This window comes from Macaca nemestrina, chromosome 17 (genome assembly GCF_043159975.1).
Source record: "Macaca nemestrina isolate mMacNem1 chromosome 17, mMacNem.hap1, whole genome shotgun sequence".
NCBI classification, from domain to species: Eukaryota; Metazoa; Chordata; class Mammalia; order Primates; family Cercopithecidae; genus Macaca; species Macaca nemestrina.
Window position 1 is genome coordinate 60,358,259 of NC_092141.1, and position 15,624 is coordinate 60,373,882.

The 15,624-nt window shown below is 45.6% G+C and overlaps 1 protein-coding gene across 5 annotated transcripts in view; it reads right to left on the bottom strand.

Annotated features, from left to right (window-relative positions):
- Positions 1–12,030, bottom strand: part of LOC105472331 (calcium binding and coiled-coil domain 2) — a 33,192-nt gene extending 21,162 nt beyond the window's left edge. For 4 of the 5 annotated variants that reach the window (XR_011615776.1, XR_981530.3, XM_011725467.3 and 1 more), the window contains exons 1-2: positions 11,920–12,030; positions 1,346–1,535 (exon numbers count right to left, since the gene is read on the bottom strand). Coding sequence is in view for 3 of the 5 variants with exons in the window: in XM_011725467.3 (XP_011723769.2) it covers positions 1,346–1,525 (180 nt within the window). In the remaining 2 variants the exon portion in view is untranslated. The remainder of the gene's footprint in view (positions 1–1,345; positions 1,536–11,919) is intronic. The other variant, XM_011725470.3, reaches the window with a different exon arrangement.
- Between the last annotated feature and the right edge of the window lie 3,594 nt (positions 12,031–15,624).

A 15,624-nucleotide genomic window follows, 5' to 3' on the forward strand; every position in this document is an offset into this window, starting at 1 on the left:
ACACGGATGGGAGAGCGAAGGGGACATAGAGAGTAAGCTAATTAAAACTTAAAAATACCATTCTGTACTTGAACTGATGGGGTGATCAGACACTGGAAGAGGTCACTAAGGGAGCTCATAACCTTGGAAATCATCATAAAGTAGTCAGACGCACTTATTCAGGAATAAACTTTTTGAACACAGAATGCCAATATCCTCAATATCCTTTCCAGATTTATGGTATTTGTATCAAAACAAACTGAACACCATACCAAGTAAGGAAGTAATGTTTACTCTCAGAAGTGACATATGAGGTCAACCATCTCAGTCAAGTCATACATAAATATTTCAAAATAGGATCATTTAAAAAGCATTTAATTTGGGAGGCTGAGGCGGGCAGATCACAAGGTCAGGAGTTCGAGACCAGCCTGGCCAACATGGTGAAACCTGGTCTCTACTAAAAATACAAAAATTAGCAGGGTGTGGTGGCATTCGCCTATAATCCCAGCTACTCTGGAGGCTGAGGCAGGAGAATAGCTTGAACCCGGGAGGTTGGGTTGCAGTGAGCCGAGACTGCGCCACTGTACTTCAGCCGGGCAATAAGTGAGACTCCGTCTCAAAAAAAAAAAAAAAAAAAAAAAGAAAGAAATCAGTTAGGCATTGTTCTGCACACCTGCAGTCCCAGCTACTGAGAAGGCTGAGGTGGGAGGATCACTGAGCCTGGGAGGTTGGGGCTGCAGTGAACTACACTCCAGCCTGAGAGACAGAGCAAGACCCTACCTCAACAACAACAAGAAAGCATTTACATTTGGTGTTTGACAGCATAATAAGGATAGGCATGGTGGCTCACACCTGTAATCCCAGCGCTTTGGGAGGCTGAGGCAGGCAGATCACCTGAGGTCAGGAGTTTGAGACCAGCCTGGCTAACATGCTGAAACTCCATCTCCACTAAAAATACAAAAATTAACCAGATGTGGTGGCAGGTGCCTGTAATCTCAGCTACTCGGGATGCTGAGGCAGGAGAACTGCTTCAACCCAGGAGGTGGAGGTTGCAGTGAGCTGAGATCATGCCATTGCACTCCAGCCTAAGTGACAGAGCAAGACTCTATTTCAAAAAAAAAACCCAAAAAACAAAATTTGAGGATTACATGATTTGCCATCTTATTTTAGCTTGACACTGAAATGAAAACTTGAGTCCCACAGCACACGAGTGTGTGAAGAGAGAAGTGCTGTGGAGCTTGACTAGAATTTAAAAATTGCCCACACATATTATACAAAATGCTTATAATACAAAGAGAGTCACACAGTCAGGTAACTAAGAATCACCTCTAGTTTCTGATCACTTGGTACTAAATTAATCACTTACTCTAAAGATGCCAATCCAATCCTTTTGACGAGGGATGAAATTCTGGGTGAAGGTATAACGACATGTGACGTCCCCTCCAGGGATGTAGAACTTCTCCACACTGTTAAAGATGACCTGAGAGAAATGACAGTGATCCAGCAAGACAGCTGATGTGGGGGGATCTTCGATGGTCTTCTCCATGGTAGGGATCCTGTTATGAAATGTGGAATAGAGTAAGGCTCAGAAAGCATTGTCTGAAATGTTGGCGATTTCTGGGCTTTCATCCAGAGAACATTCTGTGCAAAGCAAGCCAGGAAAAGCAAAATCCTGACAAATACTGAGATTACACAACTTGCTTTCTGTTTCACTTTGAGCCATCTCAGTCACAACTTCCTATGCTACGAGAATTTTCTGACAATATCTTTAACTTCTTCACCACAGGCACCACAACTCTCACATGAACAGAGGCTTATAGCTGCTTTGGTTCCCCTTTCTCTAACTGACTTAAATAAACAAGGCAGCATAGATAAAATAGCCTGAGCTGGGAACTGTGAATCTTAAATTCTAGATTTTTCATCCCAACAAGCCCTATGACTTTAGGAAAGTCCATCTCTCTGGATTTCATCTTCTATATTCAATCCCATTTATCCTATAATTATCAGGATCTTCCATATGTAAGATCCTCTGCTAGGACCTGGGGATGGGAATGAGAAGAAAGGAACGAGAGAAAATTATCTGACATGCAGTAGTGACAAGCACAGGTTCTAAATTAGAATGGTGGCGTTCAAATTCCAGTTTCACCACCTATTAAATTTGTGGCATTGGGCAATTTATTTAATCTGCTGGGCTCTGTGCTTGTTTCCTCATCTGTAAAATGGGGCTAAAAATAACATCTATCCCATTTAGTTTTTTGTGAGGCATAAGTGAAATAATGTAAAATGTCCAGCCCTTAAATCAGTGTCTGCCATTGTAGGCACTTCCCACCAAGTATATGCATGTTGAATGACAAAGTACTTAGCACAGAGTCTGCATAAAGGGTTTAAGAGACGTCAGTTATAGTTACTTATATAGTTATTACTGTTGTAGTTGTGGGTTTTTTTTCCTGGTACAACCTTAAAAGGGGTCTCAATCCAATTGAGAGAATAGATGAGTATAAAAATGACTGCCAAATGAATCGAATAAGAAGTGCAAAATGCTCTGGGGTTCAAAAGAGGGAGAGATGCAACTGCTTAGGAAAATAAAGAAAACTTCAGGGAATGAGAAGAATCTTAGATTAGCCCTCCAAGAGGATTAGGATTTTGACAAGTGGGTTTTTGAGTGAGGGCATTCTAGGTGAAGGAAACAGCATGAGTAACAACAAAGAAACAGAAAAATACAACCCACATTTGGAAGACAGCAAACAAGTTTGGATCCCTAGCTATACATGGGGATAATACCCTGTGTTTCACCTTTCTAGGTTACAGTACCCATAAAATGTGATCAAGAATAGGAAAGTTGTGGCTGGGCGCAGTGGCTCACACCTGTAATCCCAGCACTTGGGGAGGCAGAGGCAGGTGGATCTTTTGAGTCCAGGAGTTCATGACCACCCTGGGCAACACGGCAAAACCCCATCTCTACAAAAAACTACAAAAATTAACTGGGCGTGGTGGTGCACACCTGTAGTCCCAGCTACTTGGGAGGCTGAAATGGGAGAATTGTTTGAGCCTGGGAGGACAAGGCTGCAGCGAGCCAAGATTGTGCCACTGCATTCCAGCCTGGGCAAGGGAGCAAGCCCCTGCCTCAAAACAATAACAACAACAACAACAAAATAGGAAATTAGGGTGGTGCATGCCTGTAATCCTAGCTGTTCAGGAGGCTGAGGTGAGAGGACTGCTTGAGCCCAGGAGTTAAAGTCCAGCCTGGACAATATAGTGGGACTGTATTAAAAAAAAAAAAAAAAAAAAAGGCCACGCGTGGTGGCTCACACCTGTCCCAGCACTGTGGGAGGCCGAGGCAGGTGGATCAGTTGAGGTTAAGAGTTCGAGACCAGCTTGACCAAGACGGAGAAACCCCGTCTCTACTAAAAATACAAAATTAGCCAGGCATGGTCGCACATGCCTGCAATCCCAGCTACCTGGGAGGCTGAGGCAGGAGAATTGCTTGAACCTGGGAGCGGAGGTTTCGGTGAGCCAAAATCGCGTCACTGCACTCTAGCCTGGGCAAGAAGAGTGAAACTCTGTCTCACACACACACACACACAAAAAAAAAAAAAAAGAAAGAAAGAAAAAAGAAGAAGAAAAAAAGGCCAGGCACGGTGGCTCACACCTGTAATCTCAACACTTTGGGAGGCTGAGGTGGGTGGATCACCTGAGGTCAGGAGTTTGAGACCAATCTGGCCAACATGGTGAAACCCCGTCTCTACTAAAAATACGAAAATTACTCCGGCGTGATGGCAGGCGCCTGTAATCCCAGTTACTCGGGAGGCTGAGGCAGGAGAATCGCTTGAACCCAGGAGGCAGAGGGTGCAGTGGGCCAAATAATGCCACTGCCCTCCAGCCTGGGGGACAAAGTGAGACTCTGCCAACAACAACAACAACAAACAAAAGAAAAAAAAGAGAGAGAAACCATTTTAGAGGCAAAAAGAGTACATAAAATAAACAAAGTGGGCCAGGCGCGGTGGCTTACGCCTATAATCCAAGCACTTTGGGAGGCCGAGGCGGGTGAATCATGAGGTCAGGAGATTGAGACCATCCTGGCTAATACGGTGAAACCCCATCTCTACTAAAAACACAAAATATTAGCTGGGTGTGATTGCGGGTGCCTGTAGTCCCAGCTACTCAGGAGGCTGAGGCAGGAGAATGGCATGAACCCCGGAGGCAGAGCTTGCAGTGAGCCGAGATTGTGCCACTGTGCTCCAGCCTGGGCCACAGAGCGAGACTCCATCTCAAAAAAAAAGAAAAGAAACAAAGTGTTTTTAATTGTTGACACCTAATACTTCCTGCCCCTTAAACAAATCACATGCACTGTTTTCTAAATGACTAGCTGGTCTAACATTTAATGAGTCCATAATTCTCAATTTAGGATTTTACTAGGACATGAAAAAAATATTTCAGCTGTACACAGAAGATGAAGAAAGGGCTATACACATGCAAATACTATATAATATCTTATAAATTCAGCTATCGGTATAAGCTGGAAGATTTTGTACACATACAGGCACACATGTAATTTTTTTTTCTTTTTTTTTTTTTTTTTTTTTGAGACGGAGTCTCTCTCTGTCCCCCAGGTTGGAGTACAGCGGTGCAATCTCGGCTCACTGCAGCCTCCACCTCCCGGATTCACGCCATTCTGCCTCAGACTCCCGAGTAGCTGGGACTACAGGCGCCCGCCACCACGCCCGGCTAATTTTTTGAATTTTTTAGTAGAGACGGGGTTTCATTGTGTTAGCCAGGATGGTCTTGATCTCCTGACCTCATGATGAGCCTGCCTCGGCCTCCCAAAGTGCTGGGATTACAGGCGTGAGCCACCACACCCGGCTGGCACATATATAATTTTTAAAAATAAGTAAGTACAGGCCGGGCGCGGTAGCTCACGCCTGTAATCCCAGCACTTTGGGAGGCCGAGGCGGGCGGATCACGAGGTCAGCAGATCGAGACCATCCTGGCTAACACGGTGAAACCCTGTCTCTACTAAAAATACAAAAAATTAGCCGGGCTTGGTGGCGGGCGCCTGTAGTCCCAGCTACTCAAGAGGCTGAGGCAGGAGAATGGCGTGAATCCGGGAGGCAGAGCTTGCAGTGAGCCTAGCCGAGATGGCGCCACTGCACTCCAGTATGGGAGATACAGCAGACTCCGTCTCAAAAAAAATAAAAATAGAAATAAAAAAATAAAAAAATAAATAAGTATGATAACCAAAAAACAAGACCTCCCCAAACAACCATAATACTTCTTCTAGCCCCATCCTATCTATTTACTGGTTTTACTTTGAAGTCTAAGCAACCAGGCCTGCTCTTTCAACTCCCCAGTAGTCAGTTTTTTCATAAAGAAGGCAATGGGACTTTGGAGGACTAAACTGTCTGTTCTTGAAATTGAGTTAAGGAACTAAAAAAATGCATTGACTTTCTGGTTTGTGACACAGTTTAGCCACATCCTCAACCTCAAACCTCAAAAGAGTTTTTCTTTCCTTTTTTTTTTTTTTTTTTTTTTTTAGATGGAGTTTCGCTCTGTTGCCCAGGCTGGGGTGCAGTGGCGCTATCTCAGCTCACTGCAACCTCCGCCTCCGGGGTTCAAGCAATTCTCCTGCTTCAGCCTCCGGAGTAGGTGGGACTATAGGTGCAAGCCACCATGCCCAGCTAATTTTTTGTATTTTTAGTACAGAGGGGGTTTCACCATGTTGGCCAGGCTGGTCTTGAACTCCTGACCTCAGGTGATCCACCCACTTTAGCCTCCCAAAGTGCTGGGGTTACAGGTGTGAGCCACCACGCCTGGCTCAAAAGAGTTTTTCAAAGATGGGGGAGAGGTCACATTCCAATCTAGGTCAAGACTTTTCCCTATAATAAACTGTTACCTGTGTACAATGAGGGTTTCTCTTGGATGCTATGGGAGAGTGGGCAGGGAGGTTTCTCAGCTTGCAGATCCTTTATTTCCAAGTGATCTACTGTCATATGGAGGCCAGCATATCCCCTCTGTCCTAAGCCTGGAGAACCAATTTATCTGTGCATGTAAAATTACTTAACCTGTCCTTTGCGGATCATGAAGAACACTCAGATAAGAGTGCTGGGTGCAGTAGCTCATGCCTGTAATCCCAGCACTTTGAGAGGCCAAGGCAGGCAGATCACCTGAGGTCAGGAGTTCAAGACCTGGCTGGCTAACATGATGAAACCCCGTTTCTACTAAAAATACAAAAAATTAGCTGGGAGTGGTGGCACACATCTGTAATCCCAGCTACTTGGAAGGCTGAGGAGAATAGCTTGAACCTGGGAGGCGGAGGTTGCAGTGAGCTGAGATCTCACCATTGCACTCCAGCTTGGGCAACAAGACCAAAACTCTGTCTCAAAAAAAAAAAAAAAAAAAAAGAAAAAGAGTGACTTCAGGACCTGCCCCTCAATGAACCCAAGTACCTTACTCCCATTTCTTTTCCTTCACAACACTATCACCATTGTATACATAACACAATGCCTAAGGTGTAGTAATCACTGATTAAGTATTTGTTGGATAAATGAACTAACAAGATATGCACATCATTCATCAAAAAGTAAAAAAGGAAGGGCTTTGTAGGTAAACAATGGTAAGGGTAACTCTGGGGCTAAGAGTGTGTGTGTTTTATTTTTTTAAGCCCTCTTAATTTGTTGGTTACCTTGGAAAAACTGCTGTTTCTCAGTTTTCTCTTTTCTAAAATAGGGTGAGGAGATGATAATCTTCAAGTGCTAAATCACTTCTTGGTATGGCTGGTTCAGCTGGCATGGTTGGTTCAAGTGGCATGGTGCCAAAAAAAAAACCCAAAAGGCATAGATTTGATTTCCTTAAGAACCCATCAAATTCACACTCCATTACCTACCTTACACACAAACTGGCAAGCTGTTGTGAAAATAGATGCTACTCTGAAAGGCAAGACGAGCTAAGGGCATGGGGTGGCTTGGTACAGTCTCTCTTTCTTACTAGAAAAACAACCAATCCAGCCATGTGCGGTGGTTCACACCTGTAACCCCAGGACTTTGGGAGGCCGAGGCGGCTGGATTACTTGAGGTAAGGAGTTTGAGGCCAGTCTGGCCAACGTGGTGAAACCCTGTCTCTACTAAAAACACAAAAAAACTAGCCCGATGTGGTGGTAGGCGCCTGTAATCCAAGCTACTCAGGAAGCTGAGGCAAGAGAATCACTTGAACCCAGGAGGCGGAGGTTGCAGTGGGCTGAGATTACGCCATTGCACTCCAGCCTGGGCGACAAGAGCAAAAAAGTTCATCTCAAAAAAAAAAAAAAAGAAAAGAAAAACAACCAATCTAAGTTAGCTCATAAGCAGAACGCTTAAGAAAGGACAGCACATATATAGACAACACGAAAGAGCTCACGTTCTGAGGCTTGAGTATATAGTCAAAGGAAATTCTAGCTCTTTTCATTCACCTGAAAACCTAATAATGTGTCTGGAAAAGTCAACAGCTTTGGTTCCTTGCTTATTAAAAATGCAAAAGACCCCACAGAGTTTCCCATTTCAGAAATCTCATCACCTTCCCAGAAGGGATTCAGAGGGCATCCAATGGCACTTGGGGTATTGAGAACTCAATCATTCTTGAAATAAGGTTAAAATTCTCCTCTGCCAAGACTGGGGAAGGGTTTGAGGAGGCAAGTAGATGAAAACAGCAGTGGCTTCTCTTTTCTCCTTTTTACCAAGCTGTGGACACAAAGGGCCATGAGTAAACTAGAACATAACCATGCCAACCCGAACTGGGTCAGTGAGGAAGCACTCCAGTTTTTCCTGGAGGGAGGGCATCTACTGAGTTTTAAGGTCAGTAATCTTTAGTCTTCCCTTCCTCCCAGATGAAATTCCTGGGAGAAATGGGTTCCAACAATGGCTTGGGAAATTACCTTTCTGACAGAGTAGTCTAGAAATGAGTATTTGGGGACAGGGGAGGGAAGATATGTAAAAAGAATTGTTATTTTTTTTGGTGGGGGGGGGCAGGGTCTCACTCTGTCACCCAGGCTGGAGTACAGTGGCACAGCCATGGCTCACTGCAGCCTCAGCCTCCCAGGCTCAAGTGATCCTCCACCTCAGCCTCCCAAGTAGCTGGAACTATAGGTATGTGCCACCATGCCCAGCTAATTTTTGTATTTTTGTAGAGATGGGTTCTCCCTATGTGCCCAGGCTGGTCTTGAATTCCTGGACTCAAGCAATCCTCCCGAACTGGCCTCCCAAAGTGCTGTGATTACAGGCGTGAGTCACTACACCTGGCCATGAAAATTAAAATGACTTAAGCATCAACTTCCCCTCCTTTAACCACCTTTCCCACTATAGAACCTGTCTACCATTCATTTCTAATTTGGCAGCAATTCATAGAGTTAAAGAAAAGAGAAGAAATGTAAGAAGAGCAAAAGTTAAATTTAGAAGCCCAGAGAACTACTGAGTTATGAAAAATTAGTGGGATGAACTAGGTCCTCTAGAAATTATAAAGTGGTATTCTACCTAATTCCTTACTCCTACCCTCAAATCAAAGGAGTAGTTCACATAAGGAGTGAACAGAGAAAACAAATAGGGATTTTCAAAAACAAAACTATCAAGCATGGGGAAAATAATGCACAGATTCCACAAAGTGTCAGAGGCAACTTTATTTGGCCTCTGACATAGTCTTTACCTTTTTTCAGCTCAGTTTCCAAAAGGATTAGGGCCCCCAGAGGAGCAGGCAATAATGGGAAAGTATTTTTAAATGAGTCCCCTGAACTGTCTCCTAGCTTCCAAGAAAACCTGACACATTTTCATCTAATGAGCTTTTCAGGCCTAATATACTACTCCCAGGGCTGTTCCATGAGGACATAGATCCTCTTATGTCTTCCTGAAGAAAAGGAACAGCAGCCTGTTCTACTTCTGCTCTTGCTGTTTTTTTTTTTTTTTGACACAGGGTCTTGCTTTGTCATCCAGGCTGGAGTACAATGGCATGAATGCGGCTCACTGCAGACTTGACATCCCTGGCTCAAGCGATCCTCTCACCTCAGTTGGAGTAGCTGGGACCCTAGGCACATGCCTGGCTAATTTTTGTATTTTTGTAGAGACAGGGTTTCACCATGTTGCCCAGGCTGGTCTTGAACTCCTGGACTCAGGTGATCCATCCGCCTCGGCCTCCCAAAGTGCTGGGATTACAGGCGTAAGCCACCATGCCCAGCCTACTTCTGCTCTTTCTAACTGCATCTGCAAACTACACTGATAGGCTTTGTAGCAGAAAATTTTTTAAATGGCCAACATTTTTACATTAGCCTTTTATATCAGTGGGCGTATGTTTCAAGAGAAATGAAGACTACAGATTACTTCACAGAAGGAAATCAAATGCTTCTACAACCAAGAAAGAAATGCAAATCAATTCTTCATTTGAGAACAGTAAAAATGAAGATAAAAGTCAAACCCAATTTAATTGGATTCCTTTATCTTTCTGCTTACTTTTTTTTTTTTTTTTTTTTTTTGACACAGAGTCTCTCTCTGTTGCCCAGGCTGGAGTGCAGTAATGTGATCTCGGCTAACCATAACCTCTGCCTCTCGGGTTCAAGTGATTCTCCTGCCTCAGCCTCCCAGGACTACAAGCATGTGCCACCATGTCTGACTAATTTTTGTATTTTTAGTAGAGACTGGGTTTCACTATGTTGGCCAGGTTGGTCTCGAACTCCTGACCTCATGATCTGCTCACGTTGGCCTCCCAAAGTGCTGGGATTACAGGTGTGAGCCAGTGCGCCTGGCCTTCTGATTACTTTTCTTTCTAAACAATTAGCAATTAGCAAAAATGGATGAATTGATTTGAATCCCATTTCTCCCGGGCCCTGGCAGAGATGCTTACACATAATCAGCCTTAAAGAATACCGGCAGTGGATACTATGGGTATGTGTAGATGGCCCTGAAACAGGTAGCAAAAGCAAAGACACAATCACTGGTCTTCAAATTATTGAGCCATTTGCTCCAGCCCAAAATTTCCAAGTTAATTCTAGACCCTTACCTAAAATATGAACATGTTTCAGAGTGTCTTATAAAAATTTTACACCCTAGGAGGCCTTTTATTACTACTCATTAGCAATTGTTTGAATTTGGTGTACAGCTTGTTCTAAACAGGCCCTCATCTCACATCCACACCACCATAGTGCCGGCACCAGTTCTAGGGGAAGATGGAAAAAATAGTTCTGGGACATCAGGTGTGGGCAACTAACTGGAAACTCTGAAAGGCTCAAAGCTGTGTACTAATCTCCATTTTACTGAGACCATCCACTTTTCCCTTGACAGGGGTGATTCTGACATGCCATGTCCCTGTGACATGGGCAGTGACAGTGTTTGAAGTGTGGTGGAAAGGGGACTAGGCTAACAGCCAAGAAAGCTGGGTTCCTATCTTAGTTCTGCCACTCTGAGAGCTTGGCCAAGTCACACTATCCTTTTCTGGCCTGTTTCCTCATCAGTAAAATGCATGGCTCAGGCTAGAAAATCTTCAAGGACCTTGCCTAATATAATGATGATCCTCAATGAAGGAAAAAAGAAGTGAAAGAGTTCATTTAACTCCCTTTGCATCTAAAAAAAATTAAGGCTACATGACATTCTATCATTACATACTGCCAAATTAAATTTTTGTTTGTTTTTTGTTTTTTGAGACAGAGTCTCACTTTGTTGCCCAGGCTGGAGTGCAGTGGCACATCTCAGCTCACTGCACCCTCCACCGTCTGGGTCCAAGCAATTCTCCTGCCTTGGCCTCTCAAGTAGCTAGGATTACAGGCACCCGCCACCACGCCCCACGAATTTTTGTATTTTTAGTAAAGACAGGGTTTTGCTATGTTTGCCAAGCTGGTCTTGAACTCCTGACCTCAGGTGATTCGCCAGCCTGGGCCTCCCAAAGTGCTGAGATTACAGGCGTGAGCCACCACACCTAGTCAGCCAAATTAAAGTTTTAAAGAGCCACAGATGCACTATCTGACTCGAAAGACAATATGACCTGTTAGTGCCAGGTAACTCAGGATTATTGACTACCTTTTTCAAGGCCCTTTCCATTCCACAGCTGTCATGTCTGCCAAAGGATAGAGTTTCCAGGTCCCTTGAAAATACCTGGGAAACTGAGCCATCTGGATATTCCTTAATCATGTATTCTCCACAAGCTACAAAGACCTACCACATAAAGTCCTTTACTTGCAATGGAGGTTTCCAATAATAGAATAAGTTATATTATCCATATTTTACTCAGCTCATGGCCACTTGTTGGCTTGCATCTGAAGCAAGAATCCAAGTGATAGAAAAGAGTTAACACGTCCAGTGGGGTTGAAATAATATACAAGTGGGAACATTAGCTCCCAAACTAAGCTGGGTCAGTGGTGGTGGGGCAATGGATTAACAGTAAAGAGACAGGTCACGACAACTTCTCTCCTCCTGCCTAGAACGCCTTCTCCGACAGTTGCAGCATGCAAAAGGCAAGGCGCTTCAGGGATCAAACCTACTCGTAAAGGGGGACACTGAGGCCCAAAGAGAAAGTAACCTGCTCAGGGTGACGCAGCAAGGCCCCACCTCCGCCTCGATGCCAACGGCGATGACATCCAGGCGAGGGATTACGGAACCACCACAGCTTGGGCCCGCGGCAGGGGACGGGACGCCACGACCCGTGGGGCGGCAGCCGCCGCCAGGGGTGTCTCTTCTGCCCGAGGAGCCTCCCACCCAGCCACACAGCACTGCAGCGCTGCCCTCCGCACGACAAAACTGCCCCGCAACCCTCCCGGACCGAGGGAGGGGCTCCAGGGCCTTCAGGACACCACTCCCACTATCAACCCAGAGGATGAACTGCGGTGAGAACCGAAACCGGCCACATATCTACCCTCCGTGGCCCCTTCTCAGGACTGCAGGTCTGAATGTGGGCACCCCGAGGGCCTAACTGCCCCTTTCCACTTGAGGCACTCACCAGGGACAGCAGCCAGCGGCGGCGCGACAGCAACAGGGCAGAGTGGGACGGGGGCGGGGCTAAGCACCCGAGGGAGAGCCCGTCCTGCCTGGCCCCGCCCACACGTCACAAAGGTCAGCAAGCCCCGCCCCCGCGCGGCGCTTGCTGGGACTTGTAGTGCTCAGGCGACCGGGCCCCAGGAGTGGAACTCTGCCCTTGATAGCTCTTCTAAGTCCTGAGCAGTGATCTCACCCAAAGAAACCTACTTCATCCCCTGGAAGAAGCTGTTTACTTTTTTTTTTTTTTCTTTTTTTTTTTTTTTGAGACGGAGTCCCGCTGTGTCGCCCAGGGTGGAGTGCAGTGGCCGGATCTCAGCTCACTGCAAGCTCCGCCTCCCGGGTTTTTACGCCATTCTCCTGCCTCAGCCTCCCGAGTAGCCGGGACTACAGGCGCCCTCCACCTCGCCCGGCTAGTTTTTTGTATTTTTTAGTAGAGACGGCGTTTCACCGTGTTAGCCAGGATGGTCTCGAACTCCTGACCTCGTGATCCGCCCGTCTCGGCCTCCCAAAGTGCTGGGATTACAGGCTTGAGCCACCGCGCCCGGCCTATGTCTTTTTTCTTTTTCTGTCGTCCAGGCTGGAGTGCAGTGGTGCGAACACTGCTCACTGTAGCCCCGACCTCCCAGGCTCAGGTGATCCTCCCACTTCAGCCTCCTGAGTAGCTGGGACAACCATGGTACCCGTAGAGCTCCGCCAGCACGCCAGGCTAATTTTTGTATTTTTAGTAGAGATTGGGTTTTGCCATGTTGCCTAGGCTGGTCTTGAACTCCTGGGCTCAAGAGATCCAACCGCCTCGGCCTCCCAAAGTGTTGGGATTACAGACCTGAGTCATCGCGCCCAGGCTACACCTTTATGTCTTTCATCCCTGAACGAGAAAGCTTTATACATTTGAAGGGCCATTAAGAGGTCATCTTCATTTTTCTCCTGGCTCCACTTAACACTACTTCACTAAGAGTCTTTATTTTTTTTTGCTTTATTTTTTTTTGAGACAGGGTCTCACTCTGTCGCCCAGGCTGGAGTGCAGCGGGGCGATCTCGGCTGAGTGCAACCTCTGCCTCCCCTGAGTTCAAGCTATTTTCGTGCCTCAGCATCCCCTGAAGCTGGGATTACAGGCGCCCGCCACCATGCCCGGCTCATTTTTTTGTATTTTTAGTAGAGAAGGGGTTTCACCATGTTGGCCAGGCTGACCTTGAACTCCGTCTCAAAAAAAAAAAAGAAAAAGAAAAGAAAAAAAGAGAATAAACTCATGGCCAGGCACAGTAGCTCACGCCCGTAATCCCAACACTTTGGGTGGCCGAGGTGGGAGATCTCTTGAGCCCAGAAGTTTCAGATCAGCCTGGACAAGATGGGGAGACCCTATCTCTACAAAAAATCAAAAAATTAGCCGGTTGTGGCGGTGCTCCCCTGTAGTCCCAGCTACTCAGGAGGCTGAGGTGGTAGGATCGCTTGAGCCCAGGAGGTGGAGGCTGCAGTAAGCAGTGATCACACCACTGCACTCCAGTCTGGGAGACAGAGCGAGACCCTCCCTGCCCCCCAAATAAAGAATAAACTCAGTAAGAAAAGAATTCTGCTAAGTCAATTTAAAGAGAATCCCCCATCCTTAATATCTAATCACCCTGACATGCCTTCGACAAGAGTCCTGTTAAGTCGGTTTAACAAGAATCTCCTTTAGTAATTTTCCATGCAGTGACCCCTCACTCTGCTAGTTGGCTATAATCCCACTTGTCTTTATTGTATTCAGAGTACAGCATAATCTCCCCGTTGGTACTGAATAAATTCTTCCTTGCCATTTTAACAAGTGTCAGAATATTTTTTTCTTTAACATCCAGAAGATGTTAAACACTGTATATGCTGTCTATGAAAGATTAAATTCGAAAGTGCCCCTTCTTCCACTGTTTAAATGTGGAAAGAAATTTTTCTGTGCCATCTGACCAGAAAATTTATGCCTCTGTGAAGCAGTTTTAGATTTCAGGCAGGGGGAAATGAGCATTCCTTCCTTTTTTTTTTTTTTTCCTGCACAGAGTCTCGCCCTATTGCCCAGGCTGGAGTGCAGTGGCATGATCTGGGCTCACTGCAACCTCCACCTACTGGGTTCAAACGATTCTCCTGCCTCAGTCTCCTGAGTAGCTGGGACTACAGGTGCCCGCCACCATGGCTAATTTTTGCATTTTTAGTAGAGACGGGGTTTCACCATGTTGGCCAGGCTGAGGCTGGTCTTGAACTCCTGACCTCAGGTGATCTGCCCGCCTTGGCATCCCAAAGTGCTGGTATTACAGGTATGAGCCACCGCACCTGGTCTTTTTTTTTTTTTTTTTTAAGTAGAGATGGGGTCTCACTGTGTTGCCCAGGGTGGTCTCGAACTCTTGGGCTCAAGTGATCCTCCTGCCTCAGCTTCCCAAAGTGCTGGGACTATAGGCATAAACCACCATGCCCAGGCTAGTCTGATTTATGTATTTACGTAGTTATTTATTTATTGAGATAGAATCTTGCTCTGTCACCCAGGCTGGAGTGCAGTGGTGTGATCTCAGCTCACTGCAAACTCCACCTCCTGGGCTCAAGTGATTCTCCTGTCTCAGCCTCCCCAGTAGCTGGGATTACAGGTGTGTGCCACCATGCCCAGATAATTTTTGTATTTTTAGTAGAGACGGGGTTTCACCATGTTGGCCAGGCTGGTCTCAAACTCCTGACCTAAGTAATCTGCCCATCTCAGCCTCCCAAAGTGCTGGGATTATAGGCGTGAACAACTGAGCCAGGTCTTAATCTGATTTATTTCTAATAGAAATGTCAAGGGAGGGCTGCAGCTGCACCCCTTTATAGCTGGATATTGAAGGAATAGGAATTTATATTCAGACCTACAGAGAAAATCTTTCACTTCTATCTTCAACTGCTAAATCTCAGGGCAAAAGAAAAAGATTGAGGGGGTATGTGGTTACTCTGTGCATGACACAGTAGATTACCTCATTTCATTCTTCTAAGGGAAGCATTTTTATTATTCTCATTTTATAGATGAGAAAAGTGAGGCTTAGAGACATAACATTATTTTCCCACACTCACATAGCTAATAAGTGCCATCAGAAGAATTTGAGCAAAGCATTCTGATTCCAGTACTGTACTCTTCACTTTTTTTTTTTTTTTTTAAAGAGACAGTGTCAGAGGTGTTTGAACCAGAGTGACTCCATCTTGAATAGGAGCTGGCTAAAATAAAGCTGAGATCTACTGGGCTGCATTCCCAGGAGGTTAGGTATTCTTAGTCGCAGGATGAGATAGGAGGTTGGAACAAGATACAGGTCATAAAGACCTTGCTGATGAAACAGGTTGCAGTAAAGAAGCCAGCCAAAACCTACCAAAATCAAGATGATGATGAAAGTGACCTCTGGTCATCCTCACAGATCATTATACTCTAATTATAATTAATTAGCATGCTAAAAGACATTCCTACCAGCGCTATGACAGTTTACAAATGCCATGGCAATGTCAGGATGTTACCCTATATGGTCTATAAAGGTGAAGAACTCTCAGTTCCAGAAATTTCCCACCCCTTTCCCAGAAAACTCATGAATTATCCACCTCTTGTTTAGCATATAATCAAGAAACAACTGGCTGGCTGTGGTGGCTCACGCCTGTTATCCCAGCACTTTTGGAGGCCAAGGTGGGAGGATCACAAGGT